The sequence below is a fragment of the Labrus bergylta genome, chromosome 4 (genome assembly GCF_963930695.1).
Source record: "Labrus bergylta chromosome 4, fLabBer1.1, whole genome shotgun sequence".
Classification (NCBI taxonomy): domain Eukaryota; kingdom Metazoa; phylum Chordata; class Actinopteri; order Labriformes; family Labridae; genus Labrus; species Labrus bergylta.
The window spans coordinates 28,103,177-28,123,158 of NC_089198.1; the positions used below are offsets into that span (position 1 = coordinate 28,103,177).

The 19,982-nt window shown below is 39.9% G+C and overlaps 1 protein-coding gene across 1 annotated transcript in view; it reads left to right on the forward strand.

Annotated features, from left to right (window-relative positions):
* LOC109981112 (retinal-specific phospholipid-transporting ATPase ABCA4-like) overlaps nt 1-19,167 on the forward strand; it is a 44,595-nt gene extending 25,428 nt beyond the window's left edge. Inside the window, exons 24-50 of the mRNA XM_020629764.3 lie at nt 117-298; nt 521-626; nt 1,401-1,606; nt 2,444-2,498; nt 2,773-2,823; nt 3,802-3,974; nt 4,175-4,299; nt 4,745-4,843; nt 5,649-5,930; nt 6,081-6,113; nt 6,202-6,307; nt 6,394-6,468; nt 6,758-6,927; nt 7,835-8,012; nt 8,185-8,300; nt 8,502-8,649; nt 9,351-9,474; nt 9,731-9,860; nt 10,011-10,131; nt 11,440-11,502; nt 11,879-11,985; nt 12,965-13,106; nt 13,767-13,901; nt 14,194-14,297; nt 14,503-14,595; nt 15,635-15,884; nt 16,986-19,167. Coding sequence (XP_020485420.1) covers nt 117-298; nt 521-626; nt 1,401-1,606; nt 2,444-2,498; nt 2,773-2,823; nt 3,802-3,974; nt 4,175-4,299; nt 4,745-4,843; nt 5,649-5,930; nt 6,081-6,113; nt 6,202-6,307; nt 6,394-6,468; nt 6,758-6,927; nt 7,835-8,012; nt 8,185-8,300; nt 8,502-8,649; nt 9,351-9,474; nt 9,731-9,860; nt 10,011-10,131; nt 11,440-11,502; nt 11,879-11,985; nt 12,965-13,106; nt 13,767-13,901; nt 14,194-14,297; nt 14,503-14,595; nt 15,635-15,884; nt 16,986-17,102 — 3,491 coding nt within the window. The 3' untranslated portion in view covers nt 17,103-19,167. The remainder of the gene's footprint in view (nt 1-116; nt 299-520; nt 627-1,400; nt 1,607-2,443; nt 2,499-2,772; nt 2,824-3,801; nt 3,975-4,174; nt 4,300-4,744; nt 4,844-5,648; nt 5,931-6,080; nt 6,114-6,201; nt 6,308-6,393; nt 6,469-6,757; nt 6,928-7,834; nt 8,013-8,184; nt 8,301-8,501; nt 8,650-9,350; nt 9,475-9,730; nt 9,861-10,010; nt 10,132-11,439; nt 11,503-11,878; nt 11,986-12,964; nt 13,107-13,766; nt 13,902-14,193; nt 14,298-14,502; nt 14,596-15,634; nt 15,885-16,985) is intronic.
* The last annotated feature ends 815 nt before the right edge of the window (nt 19,168-19,982 follow it).

Consider the following 19,982-nt stretch of genomic DNA (forward strand, 5'->3'; position numbering starts at 1 on the left):
AAAAAAACACTTGAAATGTCAAACTTTTATGTCCACGTAGAAGTGGCTGAGATATTCTTTCTATAACATGAAATGTCAGTATAAGACACCTTATTCAGAGTGGGACTCTCTCGCAGGCCGGACAGTGATTCTGTCGACTCATCACATGGACGAGGCCGACCTGCTGAGCGACCGCATCGCCATCATCTCCAAAGGACAACTCCACTGCTGCGGATCCCCCCTCTTCCTCAAAAACTGCTTCGGTGTTGGTTTCTATTTGACTCTTGTGCGCCGGATGAAGGATCTCAAGAAGAGGGAGGCAAGTTTTTTTTTCTTTTTTTTTTTTACATTCAACACAAAGTCATCCAGAAACCCAGCAGCACGCTGTGTCGTCTCCACCCCGTCTGTTTATCCCTCATAATCAAACAAGAGAGACACAAAAAGAGAATATCTGATTTTCTTCCATTAAAGGTTGAGTTTTTTCCCGGCAGGAGTTTTGAATTTTGTTCAAGGTGTTCTTTCCTTTGCGGTTTTCTTTCAGAACGACTGTGACTGTGCCTCAGACTGCTCCTGTTCCTGCTCCATCTGCACCAGATACAAAGATCAGTCTCAGTACCAGTCCCAGCACCTAGACAGAGTCATGGATGGTAAGAGGATACTGTATGTTTGTATTGTTCTGCTAATGCATACTCATGAGCTGCACACCTGTGGTGACTGCAGCGATAATGACTCTCTTTGTCTCAGTGTGTCACTACACCCTGAGTTGTCGTTTCAAGCCCTATGAATTAAAGGCCTTCTACTTTTCAAAACCATCCTGTGTGCCTGAACCTGGATAATTTATACCAATGTTTTATGGTTTTAAGTTTCCCTTCACTTTTTCTTTTTTAAGTATTCCCTTCCATGAGCACTTGTGGTTTGAGGGAAACAGAAGTGCTCCTGTTTTCTCTATTTTTCACAAGCATTTGAAAAGTTGTTTTCCATTCCTCTTGACGATGGAAGCTTGTTTTTTCTGCCTCATGATGTAATTATTTTAGCATACGTAGGACCTGTTAATTACAAGTAATTCACAAGACAATTGGTTTCTCTTTCGGCTTCATAGCACTGAAGTTATACAGAGTGAATAATATTAACCAGTGTAACTTTGTTCTGATTCAAACAGACACAGAGACAGAACTCACTGTTGTTTCACATTTATAATTTGACCCATGTGGCTTTCCCTCTTATTTCTGCCTGAGGACACCTTAGATGTAACGAGCCTAGCACAAATTAACTGCGTTTTAGAGCTGGAATAAAAGTGTTTGTTTTGTGTTTTAGGCATAATTAGCACTTTTCCTTTCCTTTGTCTTATTCATGAGTTTCTGCTATTTTTGGGGGAATAGAAGAAACTCCCCAGGAATGATGGTTTTCTGTGTTCTTCTCAGGGGATATAGACAGCATCAGTAGCCTCATCCACCACCACGTCCCGGAAGCCAAATTGATCGAGACAATTGGTCAGGAGCTGACCTACTTGCTCCCCAACAAGGGCTTCAAACATCGAGCGTACGCCAGCCTGTTCAGGGAGCTGGAGGAGACGCTCACTGACATGGGCCTCAGCAGCTTCGGCATCTCTGATACTTCACTTGAAGAGGTGATGACGTGGCCTATACCCTTTGTGACTGGGGCGCTTTCTTATTTAGAGGGTGCCATGAAGTATATGTAACACAACAGAGTGACGACATATATGACCTGTTAGTTTAATAATCTAAGGACAAAGCAATAAAAAAAAGTATGTTCAAAGTCGGATTTTTGGACGGCACGTCTGGTGGCCATTCAGCTTTTCAGGGGGGGGCCAATGCCACTGCGGACAATCACTCTGGATCTGCCCCAATAATATTTGTTCCACTTAAATCCAAAGCTAAGTAAAGCTCAGTAAAAAAATCCAAAAGCTGAGTAAAAAAGAAAGCTCAAATGCAACAAAAACATTTGTATTTTTTTTTTTTTATCTCCGAAAATAAATATATTTCTGATTCAGGATAAATGTTTTTTTTTTAACCTACAGTTTCCTAATTTTTTTATTTGATGACCCTATTACCTTGAACCTTACTCAACCTGTTTCCAATGCGGATCCATTTAGATATTTGTAGGCTGGGCAAAGGCACAACACTCTTACTGAATCAACTCAAACGCAAAATAAAAGAGCAGAGTACTAAGATTAAATCTAGAAATACTTCAAATTTTGCAAAAGTTTGGAGTGTTTTTTAAGTTGTCTTAGAAAAACAAAATAAAATGTATTGTCAGAAATGGACGTTTTAAGGTGTAATCATAAGAACTGTGTTGGCAGTATTTTTCATTTCTACATTTGAATACATTTCTGGTTATGTTTTTTTTAAATACATTTTTTAACAGAACATGAAGATTATACAGCATCTGAATTTAAGGAGAGAAAAGTTTTTATCAGTCATCAGAACTTTTTTCTTCTTTGCAGATCTTCATAAAGGTCACAGCAGACGGAGAAGCAGCGAGTCATGCCATCACTCCTGGTAAATACCACCACTGGTATTTAACATGGCCTTTTCCTGGGATTGAATTTTTGACCCTTTGACCTTTCTCTGTAACGTGTCGTTAATCCCTTTTGCCTTACACCTGTTCTGATTAAGTTGTTGTAGCGGTAAATCCTTTACCTCTCTTCCCTCACTCCAACATTATCTACCTGTCTCCTCATTTTGTGCCTTGTGGTGGTGTATCATTTTCTGTTTTAACCCTGTAGTTTGTGTGTGTGTGTTTTGTGTCTCACTTGTTTGCTCCCATCTGTAGAGCAGTGGATGTTGAAGCGAAGAAAAAAAAGCAACATGGTTGGTGATGAAGGTCAGAGACAGATTATTAGGCTTTTTGGATTGAGTCTAAATGTCTTTGGCCAATCATTAATGTAAGAACTTTTGGTACTGTTTGTACCGCAACCTTCTTGATATAAAAATCTTTCTTATCTTATCGTTTCATATCTCATTTCAATATATCGTATTTGTGTCAGATTGCATCATACGGTACCGTATCGCATCATACCATAACACATCATATCGTATCGTATCGTATAGCATCGCATCGCATCGTATCATACCATATCATATCATACCATATCATATCATACCGTATTGTGTCATATCATATCAATTTATATAATATATTAAAACATATTGTATGGTAACCCATCATATTGAATGTTATCGAATCGTATCAAATCGTTTCATTTCGTCAGTCCTTATCTTATCTCATCTTATTTTGTCTTATAGTACGGTATGGTATCATATCACACTATACCGTACCAGATCGCATTTCATTGCATGGCATTGATTTATTTTATCCTATGGTATCTTATCTTAAGGTTACTTTTTTGACCTGTCTGGACAGGTTTAACACATCCACAGAAAATCCATCCTATGAGTTATCATCACAGAGCACAACAGTTTCTGACATTTCTGTGTCAAATTTTACATCTCCACAGATGTTTATATGAGCCACAATTTAGAGCAGATGCTCTAATTGTGCCGTTAAGATTCAAAGGGATTCTTTTATTAGCGTTTATTCTTAGTCTTTTTTTTAGAAAGTGTTTTCTGCTTGCTTGCTCTTCTCTTGCCAAGCATTGCTTCATAATGAAATGATTAATTTACATACATCTAATGTAGCTGCATGAATAGAACAAAATCAGAATCTTCAGATAAGTTTGGTGCCTTGCTCGAGGGGATCTAAGCAGCTGATCCCAAGCCTGCTACTCCAATCTGCTACCACTGCCTCTGTGAGCATGATACTTTGTCTAGTTCTGAAAGTCTGTTTTCTTGTTGATCACAGAACATAATGGTGCTATCAAGGCCAATGGCACTACTGTTGATGCATCAGACAGCAGTGCAGGACGGGGCTCCAGGCAGGTGAAAGGGTTCCCTCTGACCCTGAAGCAGTTCCATGCGTTGCTTGTGAAAAGGTTTCACCACGCCACAAGAAGCAAGAAAGACTTCCTGGCACAGGTACAGAAATATTTGGATGAGCAGCATTTATAATAATAATCTGCTTTTCTCAGGAGATGAGTGCATGTCAATAAAAGGGTCATTATATAAAGTAGCAGTGTGTTTTTCACACTTCAAGTCAAATGAGGAGAAAATCATCCATCTTGAAACTAATGTGTGAGTTTTATTCTCTGATCTGTTTTTTTTGGGGGGGATTTCAGATCGTCCTGCCTGCCAGTTTTGTCCTCATAGCTCTGATCTTCACCAAGATTGTCCCTCCATTTGGAGAGTACCCAAGTCTGACTCTGACCCCCTGGATGTACGGACAGCAGTTCACTTTCTTCAGGTCAGAGTTGTCTCAAAGGAATCTCATAATGGCAGTTCTGGTGGCCTAGTTATTAGTTTGCGCACCCTATGTAGAGGCTATTAAGTCCTCTTAGCGGGCGGACTGGGTTCAAATCCACCCTTTCTCGCATGTCATTCCCCATTCTCTCTTTCTCTCCCTGATTCAGACTCTATCCGCTGTCTAGCTCTTCAATTAAGACATAAAGAGCCACAAAATAAAACTAGAAAATAAGAAAAAATTAAATATTGGCTCTCTATCACATACCACCAACTTTTCTCTTTTTTCAATAACTGAAACATTACCATCAAAGATATAATTTGGTTTATGCCAGTTCAGTTGTACTTTCCTTCTTGACTGTGATGTCTATCTGTCCTCAGGCGTACAGAAATACTACAAAGAAAGCTTGATTTTTATTATTCCTTTGTATTTTCTCGTCCTTGTTTAGTAACGAGCAACCGTTTGACCCCAAAATGAAACGCTTCACAGAGCGCTTACTGAACAGACCGGGCCTGGGGACACGCTGCATGGAGGGGGAACCACTTGGGTAAGTATCAGGACTGTTGATTGGACAGGATAGGGACATTACATGACTACACAATGGTATATACACTGTGTATATGAAGTTCTGTGAGAGGGTGTGATCGGTGGTGAGCAGTGGTGATTCTAGAGTGTCTGTGGGCCCTAGGCGAAAATCAATGGGGGAGCCATCCAACCAGCGTTCATCACCATCATGCCTGGAGTGTCATGATGATAACTCCTCTTCCTCTTTTTTCTCTCCTATACACTGATAATTCCTCTTCATTTTTATATGTTGACCTTCATTGGCAAACTTTGGTCTTCACAGCAATAATGCATGCAATGTGAGCGCCGTCAGATGGCACCCCCTAAGGGAGGTTTCCTACTGTCGCTGCAAAAAAATGCACATTTTGGGTCCCTGCTTTGGTTTAAGTTTGCGAGCCCTCAGGTGCCCCCCTACTGGTCTGGTTCCCCCTGTTGCCTGCTTTGCCTGTTGACAAGCAGCGCCTCTGGTGGTGAGCACTATCATGGAGGGGGTTGGCTCTTGGATGCCTGAATTAATTATTGAGCCTTATCGAGGGGTTGTGGCCTAACTTGACGATGCACCTGTGAAGGGGGTTGCCCAATTTATACCTCAGAGAAACCATGTGGGTAGAGAAAGTAGAATCTGCACTGTCAATACCTGGCTCTCTACATAAACAGAGTCTGGGTCTGTTAAAGTTGGTATTAAAGCCTCACAATACAAAATAAATGAAAATGCAACATTACGGTTAAAGCATCCTGTCCCCTCTCACTGCTCATCATACTGTCATTCTCTTCTTCTCTTCCCATAGAATGACGTGTAGTAACAGCACCTCACAGTGGGAGGACCCTGACGTCTCCCCCGTAGTCAGCGACATCTTACAGAGTCCAGAGTGGAACAAGAGGAACCCGTCTCCGACCTGCCAGTGCAGCACCAGTGAGAAGCTCACCATGATGCCTATCTGTCCTGCTGGAGCCGGAGGTCTTCCTCCTCGCCACCGAATCGAGGCTTCGGGAGACACGATGCTCGATCTGACGGAGAGGAACATCTCGGACTACCTGGTGAAAACCTACCCCGGCCTCATCCGAGCTAGGTGAGTGGTCATTTAACCCATGGTGATGGAAAGAGGTGGAACTGAAAAAGAAATACAAGTGTGTTCAAACCTTCCAGGAGGGTTTAAGTCACACACTTTAAATGACTTGTAGCACACATGCTTGATTGTGTTCCCAATTTTATTTCACAGTTTGAAGAGCAAATACTGGGTGAATGAACAAAGGTAATAATTGTCTCCTTTTTTCTGGTTTTTCAGTCTTTTATTGTGCAGTAATTTGTGGAAACTAATTGGAAATATTCTCTCCCCTTAGATATGGAGGTCTGTCAGTAGGAGGACAGCTTCCCATCCTGGACGTCGACCCCCAAACTATCCGGAACGCTTTCCACCAGCTGGGACAAATGCTCAACATCACAGGGGTACTCGCTGTTTTCAAAACATCTGACAACGTGAGCTGTGTGTAAAGGCCTTCGAATCAGTTAATGAAGAGGCTTATCTTTCACAGGGTTACTATTCACGGCTCGCACTGAGGGAGATCGGTCCTTTCTTACGATTCATGGAGAGTGAATTCAATATTAAGGTATGTGTGGGAAGCATACAGGAGGAAACATTTCCATAAATAGCACCCTAGTTAGTGGCAGAAATGATGAGCAAACTGTCAGTGATGCTGGTTTAGTGCTTTTAAATTGCAAAAATTCAGAACAAATAACAGAGGTGATGATTGTGAGTGCTTGCTGTAATGGTTTTATTTTTGCACTAAAAGTAATGGTTTATTAAAAAACGAAGGTCAGCCAGCTTATGTTGTAGATCAGGATTTAAATAATAGAATCAGAAGGTTGTTGTATTTTAACGACGCTCTGCTCTGTCAGGTGTGGTATAACAACAAAGGCTGGCACGCCATGGTGGCTTTCATGAACGTGGCCAACAACGCCATCCTGCGGGCCTTCCTCCCCCACTCTGCAAAGCCCGTCGAGTTTGGCATCACCGCCATCAACCACCCTCTGAACCTCACCAAAGAGCAGCTCTCTGAAGTCACAGTGTGAGTGGAACTCAACACACAAACCTTTAATCACACACTGAGAGGATTGATTTATTAGTGAGCATTGAGTTTTCTGAAAGAGGAGTAGGAATCCCATGCTGAGAACACTGAAGCCCTGTGTACACAGACTACATTTTAAACTCACATGAGTCTCGTACATGTTTTATTATGCGGTGTCTGGGTGTAGTGCTGTTTTTTTTTTCTTTTATTATTGCTACTATCTAAATTTTGAAACGGCTGCTCTCACTCTGGCATTCAAACACCAGTTTGACAATTTTTAAAAAAGGAAACTTTTTGAGAAAGTTAAAGCTCCAGTGAAGAGTTTTTAGCTGGTTATGAAACAGACTGAACAATAACACAGATGTCTCTATATGAGCTACAAAAGCAAGCCAGAACATCAGAGCAGATTATTTTTTATATAGTTGTGTTATTGTATTCCTGTCACCCCTGCTGTGGGGTTGGTATCAGCTGCAGAAACAGCCTGCTTTTTAAAAATGTTACAAACCAAAGTTTGATTTGACCTTTAAAAACAAAGCAGGGTGAGATTTTCTGTCAGAAAACAAAATTTACACATTACCAGGACAAGATCAGCTGAGATAAGCACCACCCCTTTGACCACAAGGGGCGCCAAAATCGGGACAAACCCGAAAGTTCCTCCCAGAAGCTTTTACCATTATGTTAGCATTTTGAATGAATGCATTTTAGGTTGACTCATTATCTCACACCTTTTTATTCCCCTTTGAAGATAGTTGAATTTAGGATTTAATCATTTTCACAAGGATTCGTTTTTTCATGTAACTGCCCATCTCTTGTAGGTTACACAAACTGTAATGGCACATATATTCAGAAGACGTCACGGTCAAAGACCAGAAACTAAAGCTCTGACTCTATCTGCTTCTCCCTCCAGGTTGACCACTTCAGTAGACGCTGTGGTGGCGATCTGTGTCATTTTCGCCATGTCCTTCATCCCTGCCAGCTTTGTCCTCTACCTCATCCAGGAGCGTGTGACCAAGGCCAAACACCTGCAGTTTGTGAGCGGCGTCAGCCCTTTGGTGTACTGGGTGGCCAACTTCTTCTGGGACATGGTGAGTCAGAGGGATGGAGTCAACAACAATGGAGTTAAAATCGATCTAAGATATCCAGTTAGTGAATATAGACTCAATAAATTAACCCCTTTGCAGTAAACTAGTATCATGTATTTGGTTATTTTTCTACAATCATTGATAGCTCTCATGTTAATGTTTTTTTTTGCTCTAGATGAACTACACTCTCAGCACTGCAATGGTGGTTGGCATTTTCATGGCTTTTGACAAAAAATGTTACACATCACCATCCAACCTGCCCGCCCTCGTAACACTCCTTCTACTTTATGGGTAAGACTTTGCTTTTTTTGATATGGATGCATTTTGTTTTGCAGTTTATAACCTTACTTAACGATAAAATACAACTGGATTTTAAACCTTTGATTACAACACAAAGGAAATTAACTTCAGAAGAGAAAACAGGAACAAGACAATGACCATGAACCCTGAAATGTAATGATTTATTTTTCTTCTTCCCCTCCGGTCTTACAGGTGGTCAGTTACGCCCATGATGTATCCCATGTCTTACATTTTCAACATCCCCAGTACTGCGTATGTGTCACTCTCCTGCATCAACCTGTTCATAGGCATCAACAGCAGCGCCATCACCTTCATCCTGGAGCTTTTCGAAAACAATCGGGTGAGGACGCATAGATCGTACAGTAGATTGATGCAGGAGGAAAAACTCGCTCATAAACATACAACTAAGACGATTTATTCACCAATTTTTACATCAGGTCTTGTAAACACCTGAACAAGTTTGTATCACTTTGTATGATAAGGATCTATTCACACATAGCATTATCAGCAATCACTTAGATTTCTTTCTGATTGGCTGATAAATGAATGTCTAATACTGGCTCCTTTAAGCTTTACTGTGGTCTTGGCCAACTTCTGAAAGAAAAGAAATGACTCTGCAGCTGATTAAGGCACCGTTATGTTCGCTGGTCAGTTGCAAACATATGATGAACTAACTTTATGAGACCTGCTCAGCACCGTCAGGAAGAAGTGTTGCTGAGAAGTGTTGCTTGAGTTCAGATAGTTAGTAAAGTGAATAATGGGTAAAAACCTGCAGTATTCAAAACTTTAGACTTCTTTATTGCATTTTTTTCCACACGTTTGCAGGAGCTGTTTGTGTTTGGGTGCACTGCAGTTCAGGACATAGAATATAATAAACATGATGCTTTTCAGAGCAATACTGAGCATCAGAGATAAGTTACAGGATTCATCTGGTCAGGGTGATTGTTTATTTGTGTACAATGCACACTGTGATCTGCAGTATTATTTAACCCCTGCACTCCTAACCCTAAATGTGAATATGTGTGTACATGTGTGATACAGCCTTTGCTGATGTTCAATGAGTGGCTGAAGAAAGGCCTGCTGGTGCTCCCTCACTTTTGCCTGGGGCGAGGACTCATCGACATGGCCATGAACCAGGCTGTTACTGATGTCTATGCCAGATTTGGTAAGTAGGATTTACTCGTTGACCATTTAAGCTGATGAAGTTCCCTGAAGGTACCTCCATCATTTCATCTGGTTTATGTCTGTTGTTCGTTGCAGCTCTTCTCTGCAATAAAACCTAGCTCATAGGAATGTGGTATTCAGTTATAGCTGTTGTGGCTGTCTGGGAAATTAAGTTTGTAAAGCTAAAAAAAACACATTAACTTTGTCCTGAGTGAACAAAAGGCTCAAATTCAGAACAACCCTGTCTCTGATTTCAGGTGAAGAGTTCACACAGGACCCTTTCCGCTGGGACTTTGTGGGGAAGAATATCGCTTTCATGGCGGTGGAAGGCTTTGTGTACTTTATTCTCAATCTTCTGATCCAGTACCGCTTCTTCATTGACCACTGGTAAGAGACCAGTGTCATGACATTTCATTTAACCAGGAAGATTCTTTCACAGAGGGTCAAAACTAAAACACCTCAACCGATAGATATGGGGAAGCTGTTTTGGATACGGTCTTTTCATTTTTTAATTTTTTTTATGTGTGAATCCTTCAGGTTATCAGAGAGCAAACACAGTCAGAAACAAGATGAGGACGTAGACGTGGCAGCAGAGAGGAGGAGGATTAATGAAGGAGGGAGCAACACAGACATCCTGCAGATCAGAGACCTCTCTAAGGTATTTGATATACTTCAGACTGTCATTAGCATATTAGATGTACAAGAGCGATACGTTTAGCCCTCACTTGTATTTCTCCTGTCATCCTTAAACGATGATTTAGATGAAAGACAAAAACAAAAAAACAAAAAAAAGTATATAACTAAAAAATAAATAAAAATGGAGTCCCAAGTCCTTTTAATGTTATTAGCAGACAGTTACCAGCTCCATGTCTTCATCGGGTAAATATTTGGATGACAAAAGCTACACAACAACACTGCTAAAATAACTTACAGATTCAGTTAGAGCAAACAGACATTTAGGGATCAAGACCAAGACCATAAATATCAATGAAAAATCATCATCTGTGTGCAAGGGGGCGTGTCACTCAATTAGACCCCTCTTGAGACCTATTTCCAGTAATACAACACTACTTGCCTGAGTGAGACTTTTATGTCAAACATGTTGATATATAGAAGTCTAAAAATAATAAATAACAAAAGGAAGACACAATATGAAAGTTCAACCTAAACAACCACATCAGCTACCGTATTCAACACAAAACAAGCAGTATATGTTCCAGAAGGAGTAGGATGAAGTTTACATGTACCTTATCTTAACTCTTGTCTACTTTCTAGTTCATATTACCTACTGATAACACAAATGCCTCCCCTGTGTAAAAAGCAGATCAAATAAGTTCATGAATCAATACATTTAACCAGCTGTAATAATCTCTCCTCTTACCGTCACCTGTTGAAAATATATTTGTACAATTTCTTAAATTGAATCAAGGTTTAAATCGATCCACCCTCACAGATTGTTATACTCTCAGTCTTCATTATTGTTTGAACACAGAGTTTGGATAAACATCAATCGGGGGCGGCAGTAGCTCAGTCTGTAGGCCCATTGGTTGGGAACCAGAGGGTCACTGTCCCGGTGGGGAACAAAGTATGGTGGCTGGAGAGGTGCCAGGTCACTCTGAACCCAACAGCTCTGGCTTGCTCCCTGTCTAGCAGTGTGTAGACTGTGCATTTGTTTGATTCGGCCTATGTGTGTGAGAAGCCTGTCTCTCAATAGCAGAGTGTAAACCAGAATTTCCCCTCTGGATTAATAAAATATTTACATAAAAAAAGAAAGACTATAAGCCGACAATGTGTGAAAATAAAAACATACTATCATTCAGAACAAAGACATGCTGATGATAACATAATAACGGGTGTGGTGTATTTTATTGTATGATTTTGTATCTCTGAATTTCTGGTATTTGTTGTTAGAGTGCTGCACACACACACAGCCTGCCTTTATAGTTTGCCTCCTCTCTCTGCACAGACGTATGTGGGCAGGAAGAGGGCAGCTGTGGACCAGATTTGTGTTGGTGTTCCTGCAGGAGAGGTAAAGTCGCTGAGTTTGTTTACACTGACAGCTCCCTCTGTGTTTTTTATATTCATATAAATCAAGATTTCTCTCTCTCTCTCCCTCTCTCTGTGTTTACTAATGATACACACTGAAAGATCTGCCACATAGTGTGTGAGACACAGATGATAGGTAGTAGTAGTCGTTTACCATCAGCAGCTGTAATTATGAAGTTACTCTATATCTGGTCTCATGATGTTGAAATGTTCATATATTTTTTTATTAATTCATGAACAAGGACATTTCTTGTGACTTAATGAAGCCGGATAGAATATGTTCATTAGAGTCATTCTCTGTATTTCAGCTGAGCCTGTCCTCGTACCCAGACACTGATTGTCTTTTATCCTGTGTGTAGTGTTTTGGTCTCCTGGGAGTTAATGGAGCTGGAAAGACGACGACCTTCAAAATGCTGACTGGTGACACTGATGTCAGCTCTGGGGAGGCCACTGTGGCTGGATACAGGTACATAAAGATCAGTCAAAACTATCCCCCGGTCCATTGGATACAAGCCCTGCTCCGGGGCTGGATCAGATGGTATTTGTAAAATAAAAACTTTGCTCTCAGTCTTATCCAGACATGCAGTTCCAGATGGGAGAGGACCAGAAACAGTCCATTGAGTTAGAAAGTTTAATCACAGGAAGGTCAATCTGACATTCGTCTGTTTAATGACACTATCCGACTATGAAATCCACACATGAGGTTCTCTCAAATAGGAGAGCTTGATGTCAAAATGTTAAAATCTTTTATAGTTTCTTTTTGTTTTGAAGCTGCGTCAGAGTCATTATGTTGTTAAAGTTTTATCCGTTCACATCTTTGAAGAGTAATGCACTTATCTTAATAAATAAATAAACCCCTCTGAGTGCATTCAAACCATTGTTGGATACTAAACCTCTTTTACAACCCAGGTGATTCAAAGTCTTTGTTCAAAGACAAACTCAACATTTATCACATCTGTTCCAAGACGTTTTTGGCATTGAACCCCAGTAATAATACTGCAACATGAACTTGTGCCCCAACCTCACAGGCTAAAGCTTCAGCGTGGATGCATTTCAACCAAATATTTTATTTTCAAGGATTTTTTAAGGCTATATAAAAAAGAGATTCAAGTATTAAACCAAAGAAAATATGCTATGAATAAACATTCACTGAATAAAGATGTATTTCTGAGTTGCTGAAGTACATCTTACCCTTTCACTGCTCTGTGATTCTACATACTTAATAATGATTTTGAACCAATGAATTGAATCCTCTTTTAGAACAGTGTAGTTGAGATGACTGCGCCTCCTGTTAGCTCTTAAATAATGACTGTATCATTAACCCCACTGAGAATAGTTGAGTGTTTGTTTTTCTTGCTCTGTTATTTGCTCTACTGGCTCACATCAGTGATTGACACCTCATGTTGTTTTTGGTGTGTTTTTTATTTATTTATTTATTTTTGCAGCATCCTGTCAGAGATTCTGGACGTGCACCAGAACATGGGCTACTGCCCTCAGTTTGACGCCATTGATGAGCTCCTAACCGGCAGGGAGCATCTGTACCTGTATGCTCGTCTCAGAGGGGTACCAGAGTCTGAGATCCCCAGAGTGAGTGAGACTCCTGCTGCTTTAAAACATCTTTTCCTGCCTAAGGAGGTTTTTTATTCTGCAAGGGAAACCACTGTTAAGCACTGCACACAGAGCTTTGTATCTGTCGGTTATTTTTAGTTATGTCATGGCAATTGTCTCTTTCCTGCTGTTCACTGTGTGATCATGTTTGTTTTATCTTTTTAATTGTGTTGCAACATTGATGTGAAAAGTATAGTTTTCAGCAGGAGGCTTTTAAAAGACCTCCATTGTGTTAAACCAGTCCTTTACCTTTTCAAAACTTCCACAGTGGTTACATAGTAATCCTTTAATTTAATTTTCAGCTTCTGCCTTCAGAGCAATGGTACAGAGTTGCCTTTGAAAAGAAAACATTCATTAAAAAATAGTGTTTAGGTTCCCTAAAATATCTTATTCATTAAGGACACTTAAGCGTAAACCTGTTACCTCACACTGCACACAGCACTTTTAATTTTAATTGTGAACATCCCTTCAATATTTATCATTAGGAACCTGGTGTGCAAGTCATATGTTAGTGAAAGACAAACTTCCTGCTGTTGAATGCAAAAAGTGGACAAATACTTGTCTCTTCTATTTCATTAAAGGTAATGGTTGTCTGCTTTAAAAATGAAAGCATATATATAAATTCGGTTTCTCCTGTAGGTGGCAGAGTGGGGCATCCAGAAGCTGGGTCTGACTGAATATGCGGGCCGCTGTGCGGTGACCTACAGCGGAGGCAACAGGCGCAAACTCTCCACAGCCATCGCCATGATTGGCTGCCCAGCTTTGGTGCTGCTGGTGAGCTAGCCAATGACGAGGAGCCCATTGTTTGGGGTTTTTTGGGCTTCATGTAGGGATTTATCAATGAAATGGTCTATGGATCCAGATGGGAAGCCATATGGGCCCAGTCAAGCCTGGCCTGCAATGTTTTATACATTGGCAGGCAGAGGCGCAGTTAGATTCAAATTGGCATGAATGTGAGATCTTTGCCATATGCTGATAGAGAAAAGGATTTGGTCTCGGTTCATATGGAATTATGCGCTCAGAGAGTCAAGTTTTGTTGTTTGTTTGGGGTTGTGTGTGTGTTCAGGACGAGCCCACGACGGGGATGGACCCTCACTCTCGACGCTTCCTGTGGAATGCCATCATGAGTGTGATTCAGGACGGCAGGGCGGTGGTGCTTACATCACACAGGTTTGACATCCAATGACATTACTCATTACTCCACTTCACACAGCAGCTGCCACAGCTGACCGAACAGTTAACTTTTCTGCCAATGGCTGTTGATGACATCAGGACTAGTTTTCACATTTAGATGAGGGAAATTATGATTGATTACTCGTACACATGAAACAGCAGCAGTAAAAATAAAGATGGATTATACTTGTTTTTTCACCAGTATGGAGGAGTGTGAGGCTCTCTGCACTCGACTGGCCATCATGGTCAACGGGACATTCAAGTGTCTGGGCACAATCCAACATCTCAAATACAAGTAAGAGACTTTTCTGCAGGTTTGTGTGGTCGTAATTTCAGAATTATTATTATATTATAATGTATGAGCATGTGCAATAAACACATTGCAATAAACTACCTGAATTGCGATTAATAACAAAAAGAAAAAGTCCTGGAAATATTCGTCATTCACTCACAATATTGAACCAATCAGATGAAGCTCCAGCTAGCTATGAACAAGTGGCAACCTCTGGTGGTGAAAAATTAAGCCAATGTGGAAGTGTCGTAAACTGCAGTTCCCTGAGTGTCCACTTGAGTCTGACTCCAAAAGCCAAGGACTCCCCATGAGGTCACCTATTGGAATGATCATTATTACAGACATAAATGTGTTTACAGCCTGTTTAAAAAAAACGAACAGTTTTGGTCTCTATAACTTATCTTTTAGAACTCATTTGTTTTGATTGTTTGAAAGCTAAGAGTTTGACATACATGTGGGTGTGGTTCCAGCTCTTTGCTTGTTACAAGATTGTCTAAAAGTTAGTTGGAAATAGTATTTCCAATATGGTGATCGCCAACATTTGGCTTCAAAATGCCTCTTCAAAAACCAGTGGTCAACATCACTGACAGTACGTCCATGCGTTATACAGTAGATGACAGTGAGCTATCTTTAGATTAGTTTGTGTGCACTTTGCTATGGTGATGTTTGACAGCATGATTGCTGAGGAAAGAGAGAACAGTGAAGAGGAGATGGACGATAAAGACCCTTTAGTGAAAGAAAACAACTCTTCTGTAATTTGGAATTACGATAGATTCAGAAGATATAAAGAATTAAGAACAGTTTTAAAGGATCCAAAAACTTTAAAAGCACATTTCAATGTTTCATCGGATGTCATTTCATCATCGCTACTGAAGAGTGTAATGGCATATCCAAGGTTTAAAAAAAATGTGTATGCTTATTTCTGAACCTTTACAATATGATAAATCAAGGTTCTTCAGCATCACTGTACAGTAAATGTAAGCATCTACATTTATATTTCAAAAAGAGTTCAACCCTTTAATGACATTTTTCCTTCATCCAGATTTGGTGACGGCTATGTAGTGACCATGAAAATCAAGGCAGCTAAAGCGGGCTCGTCCCCAGACCTGCAGCCTGTAGAGAACTTCATGGAGAGCAGCTTCCCTGGCTGCATTCAGAGGGAGAAGCACTACAACACGCTGCAGTACGAAATCGCCACCACCTCTCTAGCCAGGGTATTTCAGCTAGTGGTGGCCAATAAAGAGAGACTCAGCATCGAAGACTACTCTGTTTCCCAGACAACACTGGACCAGGTAAAACACAAAACTGAACAGACAGAGCAGCTTGTCTTATGAATATGAAAGGGTTTGTCAATCATATTACTTGCTATACATTTAACTAACAATTGCTGCATGTAGAACTTAGAAAAAATAAAGAAATCTAATTTTACTTCAGGGTTTCTATAATAAATCATGTTGAAATTTGTTTAAAAATCTCTCAATTTAATCAACACATGCTTCCTACTAAACCACACATGAAGCATTTTGATTCACTATCAAAAAATGCAGAAATTAAATTTATACTCAAAGGTCCAATAGGCAAGGCAAGTTTATTTATATATCACCTTTCAGACACCAGGGAATTCAAAGTGCTTTATGCAATATGTAATATATCTACTGAATATATTGATAATGTGACCTTACTATATAATCAGACATTAAGGAAACATGTTGAAGTGCTGGCTTCTCTCCCAACAATACAGCAGGTGAATGGTCTGAAATGGTTTTGACCAGAGAAGGTAGGTGATTTTAAGGCTCCCCACACAGATGTTTTAGGCGCCCCTCGGCTTGCCCGGAAAAATGGCAAACCAACAGGTGTTGCAGCAAACGAAGCGGGGCAAGCCAACTGGTTCAGATATAACTGATTCTACCCGACCTAAAAAGCCTCTGCATTTTTCTAATAAACTCCACGACCAGAAAACTGGGATAAATATTGGAGATAAAGAGATAAAGGGGATAAAGTGACGCTTCAGTGTCACATTGGCTCAAGGGAGGAGGGGGCAGGGGGAAATAGCTCTCTTCAATGTTTTGAATTTGGAATGCAGTACCCATTTTAAACACTAAGGTGTCAGGGTTACATATTGGTCCTTTAAACAAGTGCTTCACAAACATATATGTTTATATTTACATCTTTTTTTTTTACATCTCTCAAGTTTGAACTTAAAGAAATAAGATAGAAATCCAATGTGTTTAACATTTGATTTCTATCTTATTTCTTTAAGTTCAAACTTTTAACGTTCATACTGTAACTGATATCTTGACTTGACCTTGAAATCACCATGCATCATGGGTCTTGTGTACCTGTTTGTGCTCACCACGTTAATGTTGTACTGATTCAGGGTGTCTGTTGTGCAGGTGTTTGTCAACTTTGCCAAGCAACAGACAGGAGAGGATGAAGACGTTACGTTACAACGACGAACAGCGTGCGGAAGAAAAGACGTAAAGATCTCACCTGTGCAGAGAAAAACATAAAAAATGTCTCCTGTACACAATCACAGAAGTAGAGGTGGTACTCTGCTGGGAGATAATATAACATTCCTATTTATACAATGTAAATAGCCAAATTGCTTTGTTAGAGATTATGTTAATGGAAAAGCCTTGCCAGTGATCAGCAAAAAGTCAATAGTAGTGCAATTCCTTTTCCCATTCACAGAACAATGTTATACCCTATGACTGAAAACATCTGATCCATATTTGATCATGCAACACCATGCATGCATGTCTGACACAATACTTTGACTTAACAACTGAAACTGATGCAAAACATGCTGGTTCTAAATCTGAGCAAATGAAAAAGAAAGATCTTTTTTTTTTAAATTGTTTTACTGGCCTGTATACATTTGTACATACTGTATGTGTAATGAATGCTTAAAGGGTTGGTTCAAATTTTTTTTAAAGTTGGGTTGTATGCAGCAGTTTTCAACAGTCTGTGTATTTCCTACAGTAGATGGTCGTTGTTTTTTTCTCTGAGTTTGAAGAAACCAGGGCTGGTTACATTCAGACAAAAAAACGTGCTGATGTATACAGCAGGGGGGAAAAAAGCTGTGTTTATAGGAAGTGGGCGTGGCCACTGTTATGACACCTGGTACTGTCTGGACTACCATTTGAGGCTGCTGGTTTGCCATCTAGTTTATTGAGCTTGGTTTGCAATGTGCTTTTATAATTCTTGGTAAATGTGACATACACTTGGATGATTATTCTGACATTCTACAAAGAAATGAACAGACATCTCTGTAGAGTTTCATTTAGAACAATGAATGGCTCAATAAGGCCACCAAGGTGTTGCCTTGTCAACCGTAAACCTAAAGCCACAACCTAAAGCATCTCTTGCTCCGATCTATTTTACTCTAAAAAGGACGAATACTTATAAAAATATGAATTAATTGGAAACTCTGGCACTGTAGCCACTCCACAAATGGAGGTCGCTGCTATCAGAGAAGGACCTTAGACATTAAAAAAATATAATTCAGTGCACTCCTTCTTTCAGACGTGATCCAAAGAAAGTACTGGAGCGCACAAACCACTTAAGGCAAATTTAATTTAGGTTCAAAGGACTAACGTTTCGATGCACTGTGTCTTCCTCAGAGTCAAACAGTACAGTTACAGATAAACACACTTCTACTCACAACAAATCATCTCTCAGTGGTTAATGGAAAAAGAAGGAAAGAAGTGATTTAGACCAGTAGGTTGTTAGGGAAAAAGTTTGATGATGTTTGATGTTTGAAATAAAAGGAAGTAAGAAGTATTTTCTGATAAACGTCATTAAAAAATTATCTTTTTTTTTACCAGTGGGTTCGCGCCCTGCTTGCCATTAGAAACAAATGGCGACTTTGCTTTGGCCTCAGTTTCAGACCTGAAGGTTGATCTATTTCTTCTTCACAGTGCTTGAAAAAAGAAAAACACATTTTAGACATCTAAAAAACACCCACCTTAACACCTACAGTCCTTTTTCCTGTGAACTTGCATATTTCCAAAGCTTCATCTTACCATCAGACAACATTTGATTTTCTGAAACTCATCTTCTCAGAACTGGTCGTGTGCCAATTGTCATCTACTGTAGCTGATACACTGACAGTAATTATTGTATATATATTAATAATGTATAAATCCCTTACAACCTCACTCCGGCACTAACCCTTTAAGTACATTAGAATATATTATTATTTTTTAAGTTTACAGTAACACACACACCTCAATTTTTTTTGTGGCAAATGTAAACAAATGTCATTTAATGTTGGATGTTTATTTCTACACCATATTTACTGTAATGCTTCCATTATCCACAGACATATGCAGTTGTACATTAAGGTATTTCTTACTCCATTATCAGTACAAAAAATAGCAGAGGATATTGCTCCTGAAGGATTGTGGAGGGAAAAGGTATATACTATCACTGTAGATAAAGAGGAATTATATTTTGTATGACCCAATGAAACTATTTAACATGCTTTATACTTCATGCTCCGCACAGTGTTGACTAGCTGAGTTGTACTACATCATCACTCTCAAATAAAACAGTACCAAGTTTCATAATCTACATGTGGAGTGCAGTGTTACATTTCTCAAGTATTTCAGCCCTCCTTTTGCCTTCTTAAAACTACTGTGTGTGTTTTTGTTTTAGTTAGAAGATTTGACAGGCGACCTTCAGTCACTCCACTGACCTCCACTGAAAAGCTTACAAAGCTATTGCAGGTCACTGGAGTGACAGAGAGATAGCTTTGTATCGGGGACGAGGCGACAGTGCACTGAGAAGCTTGTCAGAACCAGGATTTATCTCACACATAGTCCAATTACTGTTCTCCTGCCGCGAGTGGTGGAGTCATTGCCTGAGGCCGCCCACTAGCCTGAATTCCATTGGCTACCTCTTAAGAGGCAGAGAAGTGATGGGGCCATGCAGTTCTAGGCTGCTAATGAATTCTCTGGTGTGGACCTCATGCTCCTCTCCTGCTCGTACGGTCATCCGGATGAAGCTGATGAGCAGAATGGAGCTGCTGTGGGAGAGCGTACAAGTCATACAGTAACAGACCGTGAAAGGAGACTGTGTTTGGCTGAATTCCGTATAAAATTAGGACGTACTTTAAATAAAATCTCTGCTATGATATCAAAACCAATTTACTCAGAAGGATGTTAATGGATTGAAATGAATATTAACAACATTCTGGTTTGATTTGCGGTTCAAACACAAAATATTAACACATATTTGTCATTTTGCATTACATCTTGACCTAACCTCACTAGAATACATGTAAGTAATATTTGCTGAACATTGTGTGTGGTCCCACATTTTTGATTTAAATCGTTTGAGATTCTAAAACTCTCTTAGTGTGTGTCTCAGGCTTTAGTTAGCAGACG